Raw genomic sequence first — 24,638 nt, 5'->3', positions numbered from 1 at the left:
ACACCCCCCCCTGCAGAACATAATACACCCCCCCCTGCAGAACATAATACAACCCCCCCTGCAGAACATAATACACCCCCCCCCCCATTTCTTTCTCTCTCTTCTCCTATTTCCCTATTGAACCCCGCTCCCTACCCTCTACTTCTTTCCCATCTCCCTCTCTCCCCTCCTTTCTTTCTTTACCCCACCCCTCCTTTGGTCTTTTCTCTCCCATTTATCCCTTCTTACCCTCCTCTCTTTCCTTTCCTCTCAACTCCACTCCTTACCTCTTCTCCTTACTGCTGAACTCTTTTCTTTCCTCACCTCCCTCCACCCTTCTTTCCCCACTTCCCCTCTCCTTTCCTTCCACCCCTCCACTCTCTCTTTCTCCAATACTCTTTTTTTCCCCCCTCCCCTCTCTCTCCTTTGTGTTCAACTTGTCTTTCCTCTCCTCCACTCCCTTCCCCTCCAACTCCTCTCCTCCACTCCCTTCCCCTCCAACTCCTCTCTGTCTTTTCTTCCTCCCTCCTCTCCTCTCCTCCACTCCCTTCCCCTCCAACTCCTCTCCTCCACTCCCTTCCCCTCCAACTCCTCTCCTCTCCTCTTCTCTTCCTCTCTCCTGTCCTCTCCTCTACTCCCTTCCCCTCCAACTCCTCTCTGTCTTTTCTTTCCTCCCTCCCTCCTCTCCTCCACTCCCTTCCCCTCCAACTCCTCTCCTCCACTCCCTTCCCCTCCAACCTCCTCTCCTCTCCCTCTTCTCTTCCTCTCTCCTGTCCTCTCCTCCACTCCCTTCCCCTCCAACTCCTCTCCTCTCCCTCTTCTCCACTCCCTTCCCCTCCAACTCCTCCTCTGTCTTTACTTCCTCCCTCCTCTCCTCTCCTCCACTCCTTTCCCCTCCAACTCCTCTCCTCCCCTCTTCTCTTCTCTCCTCTTCTCCACTCCTTTCCCTCCAACTCCTCTCCTCTCCCTCTTCTCCACTCCCTTCCCCTCCCAACTCCTCTATGTCTTTACTTCCACCCTCCTCTCCTCTCCTCCACTCCTTTCCCCTCCAACTCCTCTCCTCTCCCTATTCTCTTCCTCCCTCCTCTCCTCTCCTCCACTCCTTTCCCCTCCAACTCCTCTCTCTCTCCCTATTCTCTTCCACTCTCCTCTCCTCCACTCCCTTCCCCTCCAAATCCTCTCCTCTCTCATCTTCCTCTCCCCTCCCTCTCTCCTTTCCTCTCCTCTCCTCTACTCCCTTCCCCTCCAACTCCTCTCCTCTCTCTTTTCTCTTCCTCTCTCCTCCACTCTCTTCCCCTCCAAATCCTCTCCTCTTTCTCTCCTCTCCCCTTCCCTCCCTCTCTCCTTTCCTTTCTTTTCCTTTCCTCCCCTCCACTCCCTTCCCCTCCAACTCCTCTTTTCTCTCATCTTCCTCTCCTCTCCTCTCCTCTCCTCTCCCTCCCCCCTCCCTCTCTCCTTTCCTCTCTTCCACTCCCTTCCCCTTCAACTCCCCTCCTTTCCTCTCGTTCTCTCCTTCCTATTTTCTTTTCTCCTCTCCACTCCCTCTCTCCTTTCCTCTCCTTCACTCCCTTCCCCACCATCCCTTGCCCTTTCCTCTCCTTCTGCTCCTCTTTCTCCCTCTCCTTTAATCTCCTCTTTTTCCCTCTATTGTACTTCTCTCTTCTTTCTCTCTTCCGTCTTTCTTTCTCTCTTTCTAACCTCACAAACCAATCCTCCAATCTGACCGCTCATTCCTTCCATTCAAATTTATCTCTTCCCTCTTTCACTATCGATTCCCTTTTTTCCCTCCCCGTCTTTTCTCTTTCTCCCACTTTTTGTCTCCCATCGTTTATTCTTTTCTCTTTATCTCTCCTCTCTGCTCCTCTACCCTCCCTTTCCTCTCTTCTCCTTTCCTTTCCTTTCCTTTCCTTTCCTTTCCTTTCCTTTCCTTTCCTTTCCTTTCCTTTCCTTTCCTTTCCTCTCCTCTCCTCTCATCTCTCCTATCTCCCCTGTCTCTTCTCTCTCCCTGTCATGTCTTCTCTCCCTGCCATTGTTCCTCTCCTCCATCTCCCCGCTTCTAAATCTCTCCTCTCTTCTCCTCCATCGCTCCTCTTCTCTCCTCTCCTCTCCTCCCCTCTCCTCTCCTCTCTACCCCCCCCCCCCCCATCTCTCCACTTCTCTATCTCTCCTCTCTTCTCTTCTCCACGCCTCTCTTCCCCTATTCTCTCCTTCATCTCTCCTCTCCTCCATCTCTCTTCTCTTCTCTTCTCTTCTCTTCTCTTCTCTTTTCTTCTCTTCTCTTCTCTTCTCTTCTCTTCTCTTCTCTTCTCTTCTCTTCTCTTCTCTTCTCTTCTCTTCTCTTCTCTTCTCTTCTCTTCTCTTCTCTTCCCTTCCCTTCCCTTCCCTCTGCTCTCCACCCCTCCCCTCTCTTCTCCCCCCATCTCTCCTCTTCTCCATCTCTCCTCCATCTCCCGCTTCTAAATCTCTCCTCTCCTTCATCTCTTCTCTCCTCCACTTCTCTTCTCTTCTCTTCTCTTCTCTTCTCTTCTCTTCTCTTCTCTTCTCTTCTCTTCTCTTCTCTTCTCTTCTCTTCTCTTCTCTTCTCTTCTCTTCTCTTCTCTTCTCCTCTCTTCCCTTCCCTCCCCTCCCCTCCCCTCCTCTCCTCTTCTCTTCTCCTCTCTCTCTTTCTACCTCTTTTCACATCTCCCCCCCCCACCCCCCCCCCTGACAAGGTTCTGTGTTTCTGTGTTGTATTCCAGGTTTGCGGCGCGGATTCTGTGCTGCAGTTACATAATATGGAATTATTTCTCATCTCTTAGCCTTGGCCCACATTGAATGCCTCTGTGTATTGTTACCCATAGAAGTGGAGAGAAGCCTCTGTGTATTGTTACCCATAGAAGTGGAGAGAAGCCTCTGTGTATTGTTACCCATAGAAGTGGAGAGTGCATTCACATTGCAGACATCGGTACACGCCGGTCGAGGTGACCTATGAAGGATTTAGCTCTCTCAGCATTTCCCTCCCCCCCCCAGACCTCAGTTTTTCTATGGCTCTATTGAAGCTGCCTGCCATTTTATGCCATCAGAATAATAATCAATGTTTGCAATTTGTTGTTTTATATCGCCGTAAGAAGTAACCAGAGCTTCCCTTTCTAATGCCAAAAGCAGCCTTGGCTGGGCCTGGGTTATGGCGCCCCCTAGTGACACATTGGGGGAAGTTACAGAATTTCTGAAACTTTTATTAGGGTGATGTCATAGTGATGGTGGGATTTTATGCTGCAGTTTGATTGCATTGTTGATTTGGGGGATTCAGATCATTGATTATCCTGACTTCTACCTTCTATGCTGAGCAGAGGTTAAATCTCCAGTCAGCCGGTGACACCGGAAAATGTAACAAAGGCTGGAGCACAATAGTACATAAAAATAACACATCTGCTGTATAGGATCTGAAGAGAAACCAGAGTATTGGGCTTTCAATCTTAACAGAATAAAACAGCAACCATTGCTGAGCACCTTCTGCAAATACTAATCGGCTGTCACTGATCTGGAACAAGCATGCAGCCAGTGAGGTCAGATCTCCAGATCAGTGACTTATTGAAGCCAATGAATGAGAAAGACATCTTAGCAATTCACATTTCCAGAAGGCGGTGAGCTGTGGCAGCTTCCATTTTTAGTGTTGTGACGGGATCCCTTTAATCCGGCAGCAGGACCTCTGATAGGTTACCAATGCCGGGGGTCTTAGAATGATTGGATAAGATTCTAACCACTCAAACAAAATGTATTAAAAGTGTATAGAAAGCCTCAGATGTTTGTGAATGTTGGGGGAAGTTTAGAACCCCAGTTAGATTTTTTTTATACTTTTTTTAAAGACAATTCACGGTAAGTAGAGAAACCGTTTGATATTCACATCCATAGAAAATGCAGAATCAGAAAGACACAACATTTAGAATACAATTTCTGTCACAAATGTCATGCAGAGTATGAAAAAAGTCCGCTAGGTGTCCCCGCCTGGGAGATTTATCCTCTCTATTCGTCCCGATGATTATTTGTCTCCTGTGTACAAATAGAAATCTTTAACGAATCCAAAGGTTTTTTCTTTGGGATGTCCACAGAAAAAAGGAAGCATTGGGAAATCTTTCTGTTCTGGTGACAACTAAGAAGGGATTTCCTCTCACTTCCTGTTGTTTCTCCATGACAGGAAATGTCATGAAATCTCTTTAAAGGGTAGAAAAAGCATCCAAAAAGTATATGGAAAATCATGCTATGGTTTCATCCAATCAGGCTATGGTTTCATCCAATCAGGATACGGTTTCATCCAATCAGGCTATGGTTTCATCCAATCATGCTATGGTTTCATCCAATCAGGCTATGGTTTCATCCAATCAGGCTATGGTTTCATCCAATCATGCTATGGTTTCATCCAATCAGGCTATGGTTTCATCCAATCATGCTATGGTTTCATCCAATCAGGCTATGGTTTCATCCAATCATGCTATGGTTTCATCCAATCAGGCTATGGTTTCATCAAATCATGCTATGGTTTCATCCAATCAGGCTATGGTTTCATCCAATCATGCTATGGTTTCATCCAATCAGGCTATGGTTTCATCCAATCATGCTATGGTTTCATCCAATCATGCTATGGTTTCATCCAATCAGGCTATGGTTTCATCCAATCATGCTATGGTTTCATCCAATCATGCTATGGTTTCATCCAATCAGGCTATGGTTTCATCCAATCATGCTATGGTTTCATCCAATCAGGCTATGGTTTCATCCAATCATGCTATGGTTTCATCCAATCAGGCTATGGTTTCATCCAATCAGGCTACGGTTTCATCCAATCAGGCTATGGTTTCATCCAATCAGGCTATGGTTTCATCCAATCATGCTATGGTTTCATCCAATCAGGCTATGGTTTCATCCAATTAGAAACAAAATAACTTTACATATGCAAATGACATCATCTTTTTCCTTCCAATGACATCATTACTTTGCATGTGTCTGTGTAATTCGGGCTGATAGATTTCATTGGGCATAGACTTTTCCTTCTCGGGGGACTGGGGGTGAAGGTGCAGCTTAGCCAAGGATGCATGGATAGAGGTAAGGCCACATGGGAAGCATCTATTGGCTCAGGTGATTGAAAGTCTATCCAAGACTTCGGGCCCCGCACCTGCAATGACAGGTGATACCCGGGCTATTTCCTGCCATTTCATTCCAACTTACCCTAAAACAATCCTGCTTAGGGGCAGATTATGGAAACTCGGAGTGTTATCTTAGTAGAGGTGCCAAATGATTTCTATTGCTCCACACACAGGGATTAGGAGAGATCCAGTCTAGATGTCCCATTGTAGGCTTGTGTTTGAGTCTCAGCCTAATGCACAATAAAATGAAGCTTGCTTGTCTTCTCCATCTCTTTAGGACAAAAGGAGAACAGGCCTGCCGACAAATTCCAGCTCACTTTTCCCTTGAGGACAAACTACATGTATGCCAAAGTGAAGAAGAGCCTCCCGGAAATGTACGCCTTCACTGTGTGCATGTGGCTCAAATCCAACGCCTCTCCAGGGGTGGGGACTCCATTTTCGTATGCAGTGCCAGGCCAAGCCAACGAGCTGGTGCTTATTGAGTGGGGGAACAATCCAATGGAAATATTAATCAATGACAAGGTAATAAAATCATCAGTCTTTATTTCTAGATTTAGGGAGGTTCACAGAGTTCAGGAAGATTTTAGGCAGTGGGGTCAAGCACAAAGAGGTGCATAAAGTGAACATATGGTCAGGCTGTGGTCTTTAAATAATTGACATATTCTTAACAAGCAATAAATCAGCTTTAAATCAAGTCCTCATTGATCTCTGTAGATACAGGATACAGGATAAACCTCAGACATGAAATCTGAACAAAGCATATCCCTCTATAGTGTGTACTTGTCTCAGTCCAGAGCACTAAGTGCCATTTCTGTCTGCTCTCCCCTTCCTCTATAAGACATGAAATCTGAACAAAGCATATCCCTCTATAGTGTGTACTCGTCTCAGTCCAGAGCACTAAGTGCCATTTCTGTCTGCTCTCTCCTTCCTCTATCTGCATGAGTCACTTCTGACACCAAGAAAAAAATGATGACATAGAAGGAATCCCCAGCTGATTGACAGCCTGAGCTCTGTTCCTGTGTGCTGTGTGAAGGGAGGTATTTCCCATACCTCCAATCAGCTCACCTCAGTGTAACATCAGCCCCCCCCCCCTTTTTTTTTCTGAATGTTTAGACAAAATTAAAAAATTCTGGACTTGAACAGATGTAGAGAAGACTGCAGATAAACAGGTACAACCTATGTAGGAAGATTTGTTTCATCTCCGTGTATTACCTTGAGGCCAGTCACTGCACTGGGTAAATGGAGGGTTTACAAACACTTTAACTGCAGAAGCACCAGTCCTTCAAATCATTCTCAGCAGCTCAGTTCCCCCTCGTTCCCTCTCGTAGCAGTGACTCAGCAGCTCAGCTCACCCTCATTACCTCTGGTAGCAGTGACTCAGCAGCTCAGCTCCCCTCCTTCCTTCTCCTAGCAGTGACTTAGCAGCTCAGCTCCCCTCCTTCCTTCTCCTAGCAGTGACTTAGCAGCTCAGCTCAGCTCCTCCTAGTTCCCTCTCCTAGCAGTGACTAAGCAGCTCAGCTCCCCCTCATTCCCTGTCCTAGCAGTGACTCAGCATCTCATCTCCCCCCGTTACTTCTCCTAGCAGTAACTCAGCAGCTCAGCTCCCCTCCTTCCCTCTCCTAGCAGTGACTTAGCAGCTCAGCTCCGCCTCCTTCCCTCTCCTAGAAGTGACTCAGCAGCTTAGCTCACCCTCGTTCCCTCTTCTAGTAGTGACTCAGCAGCTCAGTTCCCCCTCGTTCCCTCTCCTAGCAGTGACTCAGCAGCTCAGCTCCCCTCCTTCCCTCTCCTAGCAGTAACTTAGCAGCTCAGCTCCCCGTTCCTTCTTCTAGCAGTGACTCAGCCTCTCATCTCCCCCTTGTTCCCTCTCCTAGCAGTGACTTAGCTCCCCCTCATTCCCTGTCCTAGCAGTGACTCAGAAATTCAGCACCCATTCGTTCCCTCTCCTAGCAGGAGCTCAGCAACTCAGATCCCCCTCGTTCCCTCTCCTAGCAGTGACTTAGCTCCGCCTCCTTCCCTCTCCTAGCAGTGACTCAGCTCCCCCTCATTCCCTGTCCTAGCAGTGACTCAGAAACTCAGCACCCATTCATTCCCTCTCCTAGCAGGAGCTCAGCAGCTCAGCTTCCCCTCGTTCCCTCTCTTAGCAGTGACTCAGTAGCTCAGCTCTCCCTTCTTCTCTCTCCTAGCAGTAACTAAGCAGCTCAGCTCTGTGGTAAATTTTTGGTTAAAGGAGATGTACAGCCAAAGCTTGTTGGCTGAACATCTCCTATGGATCACAGGAGTGCAGTTTGTTCTGCACTCCTGTGACCCATTTTCAGCAGAGAGTGGTCTGAAGTCCGCTCTCTGCTGACGTCACAGATTTCAATACAGGCACCGCATCATCACAACCACAAAGTCAGGATCCATCAGGTGCCTGGACCGACACCTGGCTCAGCCTCTCTGCCATCCTTCTGACCATGAGGCGGCCGCTCTCAGCCTCTCCACAGCCCGGCACTCCAGTGAGCGAGGAGGAGGCAGAGAGCGGCGACTGACAGTCAGCTCTCTGCTGGGGAGCTGTCAGAACCGAGCTATTGGCAGTGTTCAATCGCTCGTTCTCAGTGTAGAGGTGCTGGGGGATAGATGCAGCATCCACCTAGGTAAGTATAAATGGGCCAGAACCCCAAACCCCAGACTTCTCTTTTAAGCACTACCGCAAACTTTTCTTCATAGGTCTCTGAATTAAAAGCTATAGCTACAAATAGGGTGCCTTAGAGCAGCCTGGCAGAGCATGAAGTGCAAACTGCATATTCTGGATGTCTGTGCACACATTTATGTTTACCGTAAATACCAAATGTTTTTTAAATAATTAATAAATGATTTCATAAGATTGAAAATTGAAGTTTGTATAGTTTTAGAAAATAAAGCACGCCTACATGAAGAAATTTAGAGCATGGCTAGATGTTGAAAAGTAGAATATGTCTAGAGGGATGAAGGTAGAGTGTGGCTAGATAGTTGTAGGTAGAGCATGGGTAGATGGTAGAATGTAGAGCATGGGTAGATGGTAGTATGTAGAGCATGGGTAGATGGTAGTATGTAGAGCATGGGTAGATGATAGTATGTAGAGCATGGGTAGATGGTAGTATGTAGAGCATGGGTAGATAGTAGTAGGTAGAGCATGGGTAGATGGTAGTATGTAGAGCATGGGTAGATGGTAGAATGTAGAGCATGGGTAGATGGTAGTAGGTAGAGCATGGGTAGATGGTAGTATGTAGAGCATGGGTAGATGGTAGAATGTAGAGCATGGGTAGATGGTAGTAGGTAGAGCATGGGTAGATGGTAGTATGTAGAGCATGGGTAGATGGTAGTATGTAGAGCATGGGTAGATGGTAGTATGTAGAGCATGGGTAGATGGTAGTATGTAGAGCATGGGTAGATGGTAGTATGTAGAGCATGGGTAGATGGTAGTATGTAGAGCATGGGTAGATAGTTGTAGGTAGAGCATGGGTAGATGGTAGTATGTAGAGCATGGGTAGATGGTAGTATGTAGAGCATGGGTAGATAGTAGTAGGTAGAGCATGGGTAGATGGTAGTAGGTAGAGCATGGGTAGATGGTAGTATGTAGAGCATGGGTAGATAGTAGTAGGTAGAGCATGGGTAGATAGTAGTAGGTAGAGCATGGGTAGATGGTAGTATGTAGAGCATGGGTAGATGGTAGTATGTAGAGCATGGGTAGATGGTAGTATGTAGAGCATGGGTAGATAGTAGTAGGTAGAGCATGGGTAGATGGTAGTAGGTAGAGCATGGGTAGATGGTAGTAGGGAGAGCATGGGTAGATAGTAGTAGGTAGAGCATGGGTAGATGATAGTATGTAGAGCATGGGTAGATGGTAGTAGGGAGAGCATGGGTAGATGGTAGTATGTAGAGCATGGGTAGATAGTAGTAGGTAGTGCATGGGTAGATGGTAGTATGTAGAGCATGGGTAGATAGTAGTAGGTAGAGCATGGGTAGATGATAGTATGTAGAGCATGGGTAGATGGTAGTATGTAGAGCATGGGTAGATGGTAGTAGGTAGAGCATGGGTAGATGTTAGTATGTAGAGAATGGGTAGATGGAAGTATGTAGAGCATGGGTAGATGTTAGTATGTAGAGCATCTGTAGATGGTAGTATGTAGAGCATGGGTAGATGGTAGTAGGGAGAGCATGGGTAGATAGTAGTAGGTAGAGCATGGGTAGATGATAGTATGTAGAGCATGGGTAGATGGTAGTATGTAGAGCATGGGTAGATGGTAGTATGTAGAGCATGGGTAGATGGTAGTATGTAGAGCATGGGTAAATGGTAGTATGTAGAGCATGGGTAGATGGTAGTATGTAGAGCATGGGTAGATGGTAGTATGTAGAGCATGGGTAGATGATAGTATGTAGAGAAGGGATAGATGGTAGTATGTAGAGCATGGGTAGATGTTAGTATGTAGAGCATGGGTAGATGGTAGTATGTAGAGCATGGGTAGATGGTAGTAGGTAGAGAATGGATAGATGTTAGTATGTAGAGCATGGGTAGATGGTAGTAGGGAGAGCATGGGTAGATGGTAGTAGGTAGAGCATGGGTAGATGGTAGTAGGTAGAGCATGGGTAGATGGTAGTAGGTAGAGTATGGGTAAATGGTAGTATGTAGAGCATGGGTAGATGGTAGTATGTAGAGCATGGGTAGATGGTAGTATGTAGAGCATGGGTAGATGGTAGTATGTAGAGCATGGGTAGATGGTAGTATGCAGAGCATGGGTAGATGGTAGTATGTAGAGAATGGGTAAATGGTAGTATGTAGAGCATGGGTAGATGGTAGTATGTAGAGCATGGGTAGATGGTAGTAGGTAGAGCATGGGTAGATGGTAGAATGTAGAGCATGGGTAGATGGTAGTATGTAGAGCATGGGTAGATGGTAGTATGTAGAGCATGGGTAGATGGTAGTAGGTAGAGCATGGGTAGATGGTAGTAGGTAGAGCATGGGTAGATGGTAGTATGTAGAGCATGGGTAGATGGTAGTAGGGAGAGCATGGGTAGATGATTGTATGTAGAGAATGGGTAGATGGTAGTATGTAGAGCATGGGTAGATGGTAGTAGGGAGAGCATGGGTAGATGGTAGTATGTAGAGCATGGGTAGATGGTAGTATGTAGAGCATGGGTAGATGGTAGTAGGTAGAGCATGGGTAGATGATAGTATGTAGAGCATGGGTAGATGGTAGTATGTAGAGCATGGGTAGATGGTAGTAGGTAGAGCATGGGTAGATGGAAGTATGCAGAGCATGGGTAGATGGTAGTAGGTAGAGCATGGGTAGATGGTAGTAGGTAGAGCATGGGTAGATGGTAGTAGGTAGAGCATGGGTAGATGGTAGTAGGGAGAGCATGGGTAGATGGTAGTATGTAGAGCATGGGTAGATGTTAGTATGTAGAGAATGGGTAGATGGTAGTATGTAGAGCATGGGTAGATGGTAGTAGGTAGAGCATGGGTAGATGGTAGTAGGTAGAGCATGGGTAGATGGTAGTATGTAGAGCATGGGTAGATGTTAGTATGTAGAGAATGGGTAGATGGTAGTATGTAGAGCATGGGTAGATGGTAGTAGGTAGAGCATGGGTAGATGGTAGTATGTAGAGAATGGGTAGATGGTAGTATGTAGAGCATGGGTAGATGGTAGTAGGTAGAGCATGGGTAGATGGTAGTATGTAGAGCATGGGTAGATGGTAGTATGTAGAGCATGGGTAGATGGTAGTAGGTAGAGCATGGGTAGATGGTAGAATGTAGAGCATGGGTAGATGGAAGTATGCAGAGCATGGGTAGATGGTAGTATGTAGAGCATGGGTAGATGGTAGTAGGTAGAGAATGGGTAGATGGAAGTATGCAGAGCATGGGTAGATGATAGTATGTAGAGCATGGGTAGATGGTAGTAGGTAGAGAATGGGTAGATGGTAGTATGTAGAGCATGGGTAGATGGTAGTGGGTAGAGCATGGGTAGATGGTAGAATGTAGAGCATGGGTAGATGGTAGTAGGTAGAGCATGGGTAGATGGTAGAATGTAGAGCATGGGTAGATGGTAGTAGGTAGAGCATGGGTAGATGGTAGTATGTAGAGCATGGGTAGATGGTAGTAGGTAGAGCATGGGTAGATGGTAGTATATAGAGCATGGGTAGATGGTAGAATGTAGAGCATGGGTAGATGGTAGTATGTAGAGCATGGGTAGATGGTAGTAGGTAGAGCATGGGTAGACGGTGGAAGGGAAGTAGAGCATGGGTAGACGGTGGAAGGGAAGTAGAGCGTAGAAGGTTAGGAGGAGGTAGAGCGTGACTGGATGGTGGAAGATAGAGAATGGCTACATGGGGGAACATAGAGAATGACTATACTGAAGGAGGTAGAGCGTGGCTAGATGGCAGGGGGTTATGTATGAGTAGGGATGGGCTCTGTGTTTGAGTCGAACGTAAGTGCTCAGCGGGAAGTTCGCCCACCGATGAGCGCCTCATAATGCACTGTGTTGTTGCAGTGCATTGATGGCTGATGATTGGCAAGAGCAAGCACCTCACCTGTATGCTTTGGCCAATCACAGCACAATGTCCTGTCAGAGCCATGATTGGCCAAAGGCAGGGTGCCTTAAGCCAGTCAAGGCTCAGGGGCTAAGTCCATGCCCCACACTATATATCATGCTTACATGACAGTCATGTGTAGTATGTGATAATACAGGTTAGGCAGGTAGTTAGTGGATAGTGAGTTGAGTTAGTTTAGTGCAGTCAATGTAGTGAACAGGCATATCCCACTTTTAAAATGTATAGATGTTGTAGTTCTGGGTCCCCTCTCAGTGCTCCCCAAGTTTTGTGTTCCTGTCACTTATATTTTGGGAGCAGTGTCATGCCAAGCTGACCAATATTTCCCATAGACACCAATGTTAAAGACAGGGAGCAGTGTCATGCCAAGCTGACCAATATTTCCCATAGACACCAATGTTAAAGACAGGGAGCAGTGTCATGCCAAGCTGACCAATATTTCCCATAGACACCAATGTTAAAGACAGGGAGCAGTGTCATGGCAAGCTGACCAATATTTCCCATAAATGCCAATGAGCGCTGAAAGCTGAATTTTGGTCTGGGCAAGAAGGGGGGTGAAGGTACCTTTGCTGAAGAACCTCATTAAGTGACAGCAATATTAGGTGCCCAGGTATACAGGTGCACAATATGCCTTGGCAGAAAACATCTGCTGAGACATTCCATGTACTAGATCATTTGAGTCTCTTCTTTTTTTTTAACAGGTAGCGAAATTGCCTTTTGTAATCAATGATGGCAAATGGCATCATATCTGCATTGCCTGGACAACACGGGATGGTGTGTGGGAAGCGTACCAGGATGGCGTACTTCGAGGAAATGGGGAAAACTTGGCACCCTACCACCCCATCAAACATCAGGGAGTACTGGTGCTGGGGCAGGAACAGGTAAATTATTAGATCCACCTTACTGTACGTGTCTCTGATTACTCGCTGTTTTCCCGCTTTCCAATAACCGCTCACGTTTTATATACGATACCAGCTTCATAGTAATAACTGCTTAGTCTGTTTTAGCTGAGGGATTTATGCAGTAATTCTAAGTATATAAAACAATTAAATATCATGAGAACATCATTCATATAAAATGCAGTATGACTATTTAGTGTATTGGGTGCAGCAGTTAAAGTTATGTAATATACAACATAGTATATGCAGTGCAGCAGTCAGAGATATTTAGAATAACGTCATATACAGAACAACTTGCAGAGTTCAGTGGTCAGGATTGAATGCTCCCTTGGGGTGGTCATTGGTGAAAACACTTTTAGATGTTTGTGGTCAGTGGTGTCTGTGTGTCCCCTCAATGTTGGTGGTCAGTGGTGTCTGTGTGTCCCCTCAATGTTGGTGGTCAGTGGTGTGTGTCCCCTCAATGTTGGTGGTCAGTGGTGTGTGTCCCCTCAATGTTGGTGGTCAGTGGTGTGTGTCCCCTCAATGTTGGTGGTCAGTGGTGTGTGTCCCCTCAATGTTGGTGGTCAGTGGTGTGTGTCCCCTCAATGTTGGTGGTCAGTGGTGTGTGTCCCCTCAATGTTGGTGGTCAGTGGTGTGTGTCCCCTCAATGTTGGTTGTCAGTGGTGTGTGTCCCCTCAATGTTGGTGGTCAGTGGTGTGTGTCCCCTCAATGTTGGTTGTCAGTGGTGTGTGTCCCCTCAATGTTGGTGGTCAGTGGTGTGTGTCCCCTCAATGTTGGTGGTCAGTGGTGTGTGTCCCCTCAATGTTGGTGGTCAGTGGTGTGTGTCCCCTCAATGTTGGTGGTCAGTGGTGTGTGTCCCCTTAGTGTGGGTGGTCAGTGGTGTGTGTCCCCTCAATGTTGGTGGTCAGTGGTGTGTGTCTCCTCAATGTTGGTTGTCAGTGGTGTGTGTCCCCTCAATGTTGGTGGTCAGTGGTGTGTGTCCCCTCAATGTTGGTGGTCAGTGGTGTGTGTCCCCTCAATGTTGGTGGTCAGTGGTGTGTGTCCCCTCAATGTTGGTGGTCAGTGGTGTGTGTCCCCTTAGTGTGGGTGGTCAGTGGTGTGTGTCCCCTCAATGTTGGTGGTCAGTGGTGTGTGTCCCCTCAGTGTTGGTGGTCAGTGGTGTGTGTCCCCTCAGTGTTGGTGGTCAGTGGTGTGTGTCCCCTCAATGTTGGTGGTCAGTGGTGTGTGTCCCCTCAATGTTGGTGGTCAGTGGTGTGTGTCCCCTCAATGTTGGTGGTCAGTGGTGTGTGTCTCCTCAATGTTGGTTGTCAGTGGTGTGTGTCCCCTCAATGTTGGTGGTCAGTGGTGTGTGTCCCCTCAGTGTTGGTGGTCAGTGGTGTGTGTCCCCTCAATGTTGGTGGTCAGTGGTGTGTGTCCCCTCAATGTTGGTGGTCAGTGGTGTGTGTCACCTCAATGTTGGTGGTCAGTGGTGTGTGTCCCCTCAATGTTGGTGGTCAGTGGTGTGTGTCCCCTCAATGTTGGTGGTCAGTGGTGTGTGTCCCCTCAATGTTGGTGGTCAGTGGTGTGTGTCCCCTTAGTGTGGGTGGTCAGTGGTGTGTGTCCCCTCAATGTTGGTGGTCAGTGGTGTGTGTCCCCTCAATGTTGGTGGTCAGTGGTGTGTGTCCCCTCAATGTTGGTGGTCAGTGGTGTGTGTCCCCTTAGTGTGGGTGGTCAGTGGTGTGTGTCCCCTCAATGTTGGTGGTCAGTGGTATGTGTCCCCTCAATGTTGGTGGTCAGTGGTGTGTGTCCCCTCATTGTTGGTGGTCAGTGGTGTGTGTCCCCTCAGTGTTGGTGGTCAGTGGTGTGTGTCCCCTCAGTGTTGGTGGTCAGTGGTGTGTGTCCCCTCAATGTTGGTGGTCAGTGGTGTGTGTCCCCTCAATGTTGGTGGTCAGTGGTATGTGTCCCCTCAATGTTGGTGGTCAGTGGTGTGTGTCCCCTCAATGTTGGTGGTCAGTGGTGTGTGTCCCCTCAATGTTGGTGGTCCGTGGTGTTTGTCTCCTCAATGTTGGTGGTCAGTGGTGTGTGTCACTTCAATGTTGGTGGTCAGTGGTATGTGTCCCCTCAATGTTGGTGGTCAGTGGTGTGTGTCTCCTCAATGTTGGTGGTCAGTGGTGTGTGTCTCCTCAATGTTGGTGGTCAGTGGTATGTGTCCCCTCAATGTTGGTGGTCAGTGGTGTGTGTCTCCTCAATGTTGGTGGTCAGTGGTGTGTGTCCCCTCATTGTTGGTGGTCAGTGGTGTGTGTCCCCTCAATGTTGGTGGTCAGTGGTGTGTGTCCCCTCAGTGTTGGTGTCCAGTAGCATATGCCTCCTCAATGTTGGTGGTCAGTGGTGTGTGTCACCTTAATGTTGGTGGTCAGTGGTGTGTGTCCCCTCAATGTTGGTGGTCAGTGGTGTGTGTCCCCTCAATGTTGGTGGTCAGTGGTGTGTGTCTCCTCAATGTTGGTGGTCCGTGGTGTTTGTCTCCTCAATGTTGGTGGTCAGTGGTGTGTGTCTCCTCAATGTTGGTGGTCAGTGGTATGTGTCCCCTCAATGTTGGTGGTCAGTGGTGTGTGTCTCCTCAATGTTGGTGGTCAGTGGTGTGTGTCTCCTCAATGTTGGTGGTCAGTGGTGTGTGTCCCCTCATTGTTGGTGGTCAGTGGTGTGTGTCCCCTCAATGTTGGTGGTCAGTGGTGTGTGTCCCCTCAGTGTTGGTGTCCAGTAGCATATGCCTCCTCAATGTTGGTGGTCAGTGGTGTGTGTCACCTTAATGTTGGTGGTCAGTGGTGTGTGTCCCCTCAATGTTGGTGGTCAGTGGTGTGTGTCCCCTCAATGTTGGTGGTCAGTGGTGTGTGTCTCCTCAATGTTGGTGGTCAGTGGTATGTGTCCCCTCAATGTTGGTGGTCAGTGGTATGTGTCCCCTCAATGTTGGTGGTCAGTGGTGTGTGTCTCCTCAATGTTGGTGGTCAGTGGTGTGTGTCCCCTCATTGTTGGTGGTCAGTGGTGTGTGTCCCCTCAATGTTGGTGGTCAGTGGTGTGTGTCCCCTCAGTGTTGGTGTCCAGTAGCATATGCCTCCTCAATGTTGGTGGTCAGTGGTGTGTGTCACCTTAATGTTGGTGGTCAGTGGTGTGTGTCACCTCAATGATGGTGGTCAGTGGTGTGTGTCCCCTCAATGTTGGTAGTCAGTGGTGTGTGTCCCCTCAATGTTGGTGGTCAGTGGTGTGTGTCCCCTCAATGTTGGTGGTCAGTGGTGTGTGTCCTCAATGTTGGTGGTCAGTGGTGTGTGTCCCCTCAATGTTGGTGGTCAGTGGTGTGTGTCACCTCAATGTTGGTGGTCAGTGGTGTGTGTCCCCTCAATGTTGGTGGTCAGTGGTGTGTGTCACCTCAATGTTGGTGGTCAGTGGTGTGTGTCCCCTCAATGTTGGTGGTCAGTGGTGTGTGTCCCCTCAATGTTGGTGGTCAGTGGTGTGTGTCTCCTCAATGTTGGTGGTCAGTGGTGTGTGTCCCCTCAATGTTGGTGGTCAGTGGTGTGTGTCCCCTCAATGTTGGTGGTCAGTGGTGTGTGTCCCCCTCAATGTTGGTGGTCAGTGGTGTGTGTCCCCTCAATGTGGGTGGTCATTGGTGTGTGTCCCCTCAGTGTTGGTGGTCAGTGGTGTGTGTCCCCTCAATGTTGGTGGTCAGTGGTGTGTGTCCCCTCAGTGTTGGTGGTCAGTGGTGTGTGTCCCCTCAATGTTGGTGGTCAGTGGTGTGTGTCCCCTCAATGTTGGTGGTCAGTGGTGTGTGTCCCTTCAATGTTGGTGGTCAGTGGTGTGTGTCTCCTCAATGTTGGTGGTCAGTGGTGTGTGTCCCCTCAATGTTGGTGGTCAGTGGTGTGTGTCCCCTCAATGTTGGTGGTCAGTGGTGTGTGTCCTCAATGTTGGTGGTCAGTGGTGTGTGTCCCCTCAATGTTGGTGGTCAGTGGTGTGTGTCCCCTCAATGTTGGTGGGCAGTGGTGTGTGTCCCCTCAATGTTGGTGGTCAGTGGTGTGTGTCACCTTAATGTTGGTGGTCAGTGGTGTGTGTCCCCTCAATGTTGGTGGTCAGTGGTGTGTGTTGCCTCAATGTTGGTGGTCAGTGGTGTGTGTCCCCTCAGTGTTGGTGGTCAGTGGTGTGTGTCCCCTCAGTGTTGGTGGTCAGTGGTGTGTGTCCCCTCAATGTTGGTGGTCAGTGGTGTGTGTCCCCTCAATGTTGGTGGTCAGTGGTGTGTGTCCCTTCAATGTTGGTGGTCAGTGGTGTGTGTCTCCTCAATGTTGGTGGTCAGTGGTGTGTGTCCCCTCAATGTTGGTGGTCAGTGGTGTGTGTCCCCTCAATGTTGGTGGTCAGTGGTGTGTGTCCCCTCAATGTTGGTGGTCAGTGGTGTGTGTCACCTTAATGTTGGTGGTCAGTGGTGTGTGTCACCTCAATGTTGGTGGTCAGTGGTGTGTGTCCCCTCAATGTTGGTGGTCAGTGGTGTGTGTCCCCTCAATGTTGGTGGTCAGTGGTGTGTGTCCCTTCAATGTTGGTGGTCAGTGGTGTGTGTCTCCTCAATGTTGGTGGTCAGTGGTGTGTGTCCCCTCAATGTTGGTGGTCAGTGGTGTGTGTCCCCTCAATGTTGGTGGTCAGTGGTGTGTGTCCCCTCAATGTTGGTGGTCAGTGGTGTGTGTCCCTTCAATGTTGGTGGTCAGTGGTGTGTGTCTCCTCAATGTTGGTGGTCAGTGGTGTGTGTCCCCTCAATGTTGGTGGTCAGTGGTGTGTGTCCCCTCAATGTTGGTGGTCAGTGGTGTGTGTCCTCAATGTTGGTGGTCAGTGGTGTGTGTCCCCTCAATGTTGGTGGTCAGTGGTGTGTGTCCCCTCAATGTTGGTGGGCAGTGGTGTGTGTCCCCTCAATGTTGGTGGTCAGTGGTGTGTGTCACCTTAATGTTGGTGGTCAGTGGTGTGTGTCCCCTCAATGTTGGTGGTCAGTGGTGTGTGTCGCCTCAATGTTGGTGGTCAGTGGTGTGTGTCCCCTCAGTGTTGGTGGTCAGTGGTGTGTGTCCCCTCAGTGTTGGTGGTCAGTGGTGTGTGTCGCCTCAGTGTTGGTAGTCAGTGGTGTGTGTCCCCTCAGTGTTGGTGGTCAGTGGTGTGTGTCCCCTCAATGTTGGTGGTCAGTGGTGTGTGTCTCCTCAATGTTGGGGGTCAGTGGTGTGTGTCCCCTCAGTGTTGGTGGTCAGTGGTATGTGTCCCCTCAATGTTGGTGGTCAGTGGTATGTGTCCCCTCAATGTTGGTGGTCAGTGGTGTGTGTCTCCTCAATGTTGGTGGTCAGTGGTGTGTGTCCCCTCAATGTTGGTGGTCAGTGGTGTGTGTCCCCTCAATGTTGGTGGTCAGTGGTATGTGTCCCCTCAATGTTGGTGGTCAGTGGTGTGTGTCCCCTCAATGTTGGTGGTCAGTGGTGTGTGTCCCCTCAATGTTGGTGGTCAGTGGTGTGTGTCTCCTCAATGTTGGTGGTCAGTGGTGTGTGTCCCCTCAATGTGGGTGGTCATTGGTGTGTGTCCCCTCAATGTTGGTGGTCAGTGGTGTGTGTCCTCAATGTTGGTGGTCAGTGGTGTGTGTCCCCTCAATGTTGGTGATCAGTGGTGTGTGTCCCCTCAATGTTGGTGATCAGTGGTGTGTGTCCCCTCAATGTTGGTGGTCAGTGGTGTGTGTCCCCTCAATGTTGGTGGTCAGTGGTGTGTGTCCCCTCAATGTTGGTGGTCAGTGGTGTGTGTCCCCTCAATGTTGGTGGTCAGTGGTGTGTGTCCCCTCAGTGTTGGTGGTCAGTGGTGTGTGTCACCTCAATGTTGGTGGTCAGTGGTGTGTGTCACCTCAATGTTGGTGGTCAGTGGTGTGTGTCCCCTCAAATGTTGGTGGTCAGTGGTGTGTGTCTCCTCAATGTTGGTGGTCAGTGGTGTGTGTCCCCTCAATGTTGGTGGTCAGTGGTGTGTGTCCCCTCAGTGTTGGTGGTCAGTGGTGTGTGTCACCTCAATGTTGGTGGTCAGTGGTGTGTGTCACCTCAATGTTGGTGGTCAGTGGTGTGTGTCCCCTCAATGTTGGTGGTCAGTGGTGTGTGTCCCCTCAATGTTGGTGGTCAGTGGTGTGTGTCACCTCAATGTTGCTGGTCAGTGGTGTGTGTCACCTCAATGTTGGTGGTCAGTGGTGTGTGTCCCCTCAATGTTGGTGGTCAGTGGTGTGTGTCCCCTCAATGTTGGTGGTCAGTGGTATGTCTCCTCAGTGTTGCTGGTCAGTGGTGTGTGTCCCCTCAATGTTGGTGGTCAGTGGTGTGTGTCCCCTCAATGTTGGTGGTCAGTGGTGTGTGTCCCCTCAGTGTTGGTGTCCAGTAGCATATGCCTCCTCAATGTTGGTGGTCAGTGGTGTATGCCTCCTCAAATGTTGGTGGTCAGTGGTGTGTGTCCCCTCAATGTTGGTGGTCAGTGGATTGTGTCCCCTCAATGTTGGTGGTCAGTGGTGTGTGTCCCCTCAATGTTGGTGGTCAGTGGATTGTGTCCCCTCAATGTTGGTGGTCAGTGGTGTGTGTCCCCTCAATGTTGGTGGTCAGTGGTATGTGTCCCCTCAATGTTGGTGGTCAGTGGTGTGTGTCCCCTCAATGTTGGTGGTCAGTGGTATGTCTCCTCAGTGTTGGTGGTCAGTGGTGTGTGTCCCCTCAATGTTTGTGGTCAGTGGTGTGTGTCCCCTCAATGTTGGTGGTCAGTGGTGTGTGTCTCCTCAATGTTGGTGGTCAGTGGTGTGTGTCACCTCAATGTTGGTGGTCAGTGGTGTGTGTCCCCTCAATGTTGGTGGTCAGTGGTATGTCTCCTCAGTGTTGGTGGTCAGTGGTGTGTGTCCCCTCAATGTTGGTGGTCAGTGGTGTGTGTCACCTCAATGTTGGTGGTCAGTGGTGTGTGTCACCTCAATGTTGGTGGTCAGTGGTGTGTGTCACCTCAATGTTGGTGGTCAGTGGTGTGTGTCACCTCAATGTTGGTGGTCAGTGGTGTGTGTCCCCTCAGTGTTGGTAGTCAGTGGTGTGTGTCCCCTCAATGTTGGTGGTCAGTGGTGTGTGTCCCCTCATTGTTGGTGGTCAGTGGTGTGTGTCCCCTCAGTGTTGGTGGTCAGTGGTGTGTGTCCCCTCAGTGTTGGTAGTCAGTGGTGTGTGTCACCTCAATGTTGGTGGTCAGTGGTGTGTGTCACCTCAATGTTGGTGGTCAGTGGTGTGTGTCCCCTCAGTGTTGGTAGTCAGTGGTGTGTGTCCCCTCAATGTTGGTGGTCAGTGGTGTGTGTCCCCTCAATGTTGGTGGTCAGTGGTGTGTGTCCCCTCAGTGTTGGTGGTCAGTGGTGTGTGTCCCCTCAATGTTGGTGGTCAGTGGTGTGTGTCTCCTCAATGTTGGTGGTCAGTGGATTGTGTCCCCTCAGTGTTGGTGGTCAGTGGATTGTGTCCCCTCAGTGTTGGTAGTCAGTGGTGTGTGTCCCCTCAATGTTGGTGGTCAGTGGTGTGTGTCCCCTCATTGTTGGTGGTCAGTGGTGTGTGTCCCCTCAGTGTTGGTGGTCAGTGGTGTGTGTCCCCTCAATGTTGGTGGTCAGTGGTGTGTGTCGCCTCAATGTTGGTGGTCAGTGGTGTGTGTCGCCTCAATGTTGGTGGTCAGTGGTATGTGTCCCCTCAGTGTTGGTGGTCAGTGGATTGTGTCCCCTCAAATACAGGTAGGTCTGAGTAAGACACAGATCCTAATGTTGGTTACAATTTCTAACTATTATTACAAATTGTAGCTAAAGTAGTCACCTTCGAGGTGCACAGGAGCAGTCTTATCCTAGAAACCATGCACAGGTCCTGCACCACTGGCTCCAACCTCCTGGGTCTCCGCAGGTGATGTCTGTCTGGAACTATACTGCTAGTGTAGGGCTTGATCTGCATCCACCTTGCTGAGAGTCAGTGACTTGCTTTGAAAGAATTTTCTAATCCCACACAGAAACCCATTTTTCAGCATTGATTACTGTACAGTAAAACCTTGGTTTGAGAGTAACTTGGTTTGAGAGCGCTTTGCAAGACAAGCACATTTAAAAAAAAAAATTTGACTTGATATACAAGCAATGTCTTGATATACAAGTAGCGTCACGTCACAACTGAGTATAAAAAAAGAGAGGCGTCTCTAAGTGTAGCAATATGGTTACATTTAATGAAGGTTCAATATTTAGCAACTCACATGGTTGATGATTAAAACAGGCACATCTGTATTCCCAATCACAATTGCAGACTGACAATGGTGAGAGCCTGTGGTTCAGAAGATGGTCTATGTGGACAGCTTTACCCCGGATGCCTGCATACTTAGATGTGCCTCTTTAATCAATCAACCATGTAAGTTGCTAAATGTTGTACCTTCATTAAATGTCCCCATATTGCTACACTTAGAGGCTCCTCTCTTCTCTTTTATACTCTGTAGCTCCTGCTGGATTTTGCTTCTAATCCCCTTGTGGAGGCGCTATTTGTGGATGGACATTTTATGATGACACAACCAATCACATTGCTATAATCTTTGTATATAGACTATAAACTGAAAGACTTATGAATAAATGGTTGTGGAACGAATCATTCGAGTTTCCATTATTTCTTATGGGAAAATTTGCTTTGATATAAGAGAGCTTTGGATTAAAAGCATGTTTCCGGAACGAATTATGCTCGCAATCCAAGGTTTTACTGTATATTGCTTTTATAGAAAACGTTATTTACACCTTCGTTCTGCATGAATTGGGGAAAACAAATTTTCTTTAGGCTTTTTTCTCTTCTGAACAAATGTTCTTTTAATATGAAATAAAATAAACCAAGAGATTCAGCTCCACATGTAGTGTTTTCCAGTATTTATCCTCAGAGACGCCATAGATATCTTTTCTGTGTTCATTTTGATGTCTAATTTTCATTTCGTTTTAGTCGTAGCCTTTTAAATAAAATGCCATTTTAGTTTTAGTTATGTATGGGAGAGTTGTGAGGAGTGGAGAATATTTATACTAATTATTGTGAGAAAAGGATATCATCCCTAATTAGCAAAGAGAAGAAAGGAGAAGGAACATTGGAGATGAGACTTTGAATATACTTCTCGCGTCACATTGATAAATACAAGACCAAAAATGGTAAAAAATACTCCTTTTATTTCATCCAATATAAAAACAGCATATTTCAGTAATAAGCAAACACATTACACAGAATGAGGGTAAAATGTAAATCTTTGTGTAAGGGTCTACGCGTTTCACGGAACACCCGCTTCTTTCAGATCAGAACGTCTTTAATATAATGAAAGGTTTACCCAAAGCAGAAGACTATAAAGGAAAAAAACATACAAACATCTAAAAGGAATATATTCATAAAATATTAGTGCATGGACCGAACACATGTGACAGATTTGTTAATCTATCCATGGAATAAATCCATATATAGTGAACATAAGATATTCATACAAGATTGAAAATATTCCCTATGTGTGAGGTGATGACAATAAATCATTTCATAATAAATAAATGACCCTATTGTGCCTGCCGGCCCGGATTTCAGGTCTCTGCACCCTTTCCCCCAGATCCCCTGTTTGCTCTTTACTTTTAGCACAATAGAGTTCATTAATTAATTAATAGGGTTAATAAGACATCTTTTTATACAGTGGGGTGGAAGAAAGCGCTGGATGTCTCTGTAGTGAGCAGAATCAAATTCTCAAGGGGACAGTAAAAAGCCATCCACAAGTTGCAGCCTCCAATGGTGACGCCCCCTATGTGGATCTGAGCAGTAATGCGGGGGAGTTACCTGTATTATTAGCAGTGGAATTGTGGGAAGCGTGGGCGGGGTTTACCAGGATCCGGAGGAGAGTTTTGGATTATCGGCTACATCTGGTGACATTTCTTAAAGGGACATACGCATCTGACCTATTGCCTATAAGTTAAATAGGGAGGTGAGCTTCTGCTGTGTTCATTTCACAGAAGAGATATCTATCAAGAATCCAAGGATAATTGCTGAAAAGCACTACATTTTATCACCTTTATTAGTTTATTATGAGAGAAGTTGGAAATTCACACATACACGGCTGCTTTGTGGCTCAGCGCTGAGTCTCATTGGTTTATTTATTACCTATGTGGAAGAAGGATGCACAATTGTAGATATACAGTATACAGTATTTGGATGTTTTTGTAAGTTTCTAAAGGTGGGTGCAGGGGTATTATTGTTGGTTTTGGTTTTACTTTTATATTGGACAGTAGTAAAATGCCCCATGATGGTCAGTGAATGGAGTTGAAGGACATTATGAACACTACCAAGTCTAGAGAAAGCTAGAGGGAATTAGCAATAAAAAAAGGAAGCCAATAGTTATATGCATTTACTAATTCCCTCCAAAGCTCACTAGATTTTTTACATTGTATCTTGGTACAAAGACGTTTGTATTTCCTATCCTCCTTACTGCCATCTGGTGGCCATATTATTATATTATAATTATTATATTATTATTATACAGAAGAGAAAATATCCTAAAGCAGCTTTTCTCTTTTCCCAACTTGGGTGCCATCTGGAGTAATCAGGGGTGCCATCATGCATCTGGTATCTTTGCATGGAATGGCATGATGCCAATCCAGGGCGGCTGGCATTCAGGGCAGCCCTGGCATTTAGAAGGGGACAGAAGTCCGCCTCTGTTTAGGCCGACTCCATCTCCCTCTCTCTAACAAGGAAGGTGAGGCTCTAATGTGAAAGGATGGGGGGAAAACTAAGGACTCTGGTTGGCAAGGAGGGGGGAGGGGTGGGACTAAGGAGTCTGATGTGGGAAAGGGGAAAAGATGGAGGACTCTCCATTTTTTTTGACCAATTTGAACAGAACGAATGTACATGAAGATTCGCTGGACGAATAGCTATGCAAATTTTTGTTATGAATAGATGCCTGCGTATTCCGTGTTCTATGTGGAAGTTACATTGTTTTCATGGCAGACAACTTTGATAAACAGATCTTTTTGCCTTTGAAGGACACACTAGGAGGCGGGTTTGATGCCACCCAGGCTTTCGTTGGCGAGCTCGCTCATTTCAACATGTGGGACAGAAAGCTGACAGTTACAGAGGTCTACAATCTGGCGACGTGCAGCAACAAAGCGCTGGCCGGTAACGTCATCAGCTGGGCAGAAACCAACATTGAGATCTTTGGTGGGGCCACCAAGTGGACATTCGATGCATGTCGCCAACTCAACTGAAGCCCGCGGATTCCCTTTCTTGGCGAGATTCTTACCATCGGCCTCATCCTGCACTTGCCTTTCAAACATGAAAATGTTGGGGGGAGGGTCATTACCTAAAAAGGTGGTTCCATTTAACTTTTCTTTTTTTTTTCAACCTGCAAAATGAGAAAACAGGAAAAAAAAATCTAAACAAGCCAAACCGCATTATTCAAGCCATCGTTTCCTTTTCCATCAATCACCTTTCGCATTCGTCAGTAAGAAAGCTTGACTTTTTTTTCTTTTTTTTTATAGGAAAGGCATGCAAATAGTTCAGCAGGACATTTTTCGTTTTTTTTTAGGGAGATTTCACTTTTTCTACATAGGAAAATCCCTCATTGAGTTTTTTTTTTACATTGCCAACTTGGTTTAACCTCTTGGCTGCTGGAGAGCTCTGCACACGGGATGGGAGCTCTAGGTGTCTCCAGCAGCGTGGGGGGTTAATCCGGAGTGCCTTGCGCTGGTACAAAGATTCAGCACATTTCTCATCCTTTGCATTACTTTCTATAGACGTGTAATAATAACGCTATTTGTTGGCTATGCGGCTCCAGCTTGCCCATCCACAGCTGTGTTCATTCTGATTGCTGTCATTCAGAGCTTTGACCTTCAGTCAGGGTTTTTGGGACCTTGCTGTCTCTTCGATAACTCCAGCAAATGCAAACGCATGGCAGACGAAAACCCCAACCCTGCCCACTGGTTGAGTCACGCCGTAGCATTTTTTGTGAATCTTTTTTTCCAATTACTCTGTAAATATTTTTTTTGACGCGCATGCATGAAAAGTAAGCGGACATTCCGTCATTTTTCTTTCACCTC

The 24,638-nt window shown here is 47.5% G+C and overlaps 1 protein-coding gene across 1 annotated transcript in view; it reads left to right on the top strand.

The window, feature by feature from the left end:
• NPTX1 (neuronal pentraxin 1) overlaps positions 1–23,967 on the top strand; it is a 29,634-nt gene extending 5,667 nt beyond the window's left edge. The window contains exons 3-5 of the mRNA XM_082272910.1: positions 5,377–5,621; positions 12,365–12,544; positions 23,586–23,967. Coding sequence (XP_082129036.1) covers positions 5,377–5,621; positions 12,365–12,544; positions 23,586–23,807 — 647 coding nt within the window. The 3' untranslated portion in view covers positions 23,808–23,967. The remainder of the gene's footprint in view (positions 1–5,376; positions 5,622–12,364; positions 12,545–23,585) is intronic.
• Positions 23,968–24,638: the final 671 nt, after the last annotated feature.

The sequence above is a fragment of the Pelophylax lessonae genome, assembly GCF_965119305.1.
Source record: "Pelophylax lessonae genome assembly, chromosome: 11".
Taxonomy (NCBI): Eukaryota; Metazoa; Chordata; class Amphibia; order Anura; family Ranidae; genus Pelophylax; species Pelophylax lessonae.
Note: the sequence above shows the minus strand (reverse complement) of the source record. Positions and strands in the feature narration are given on the sequence as shown.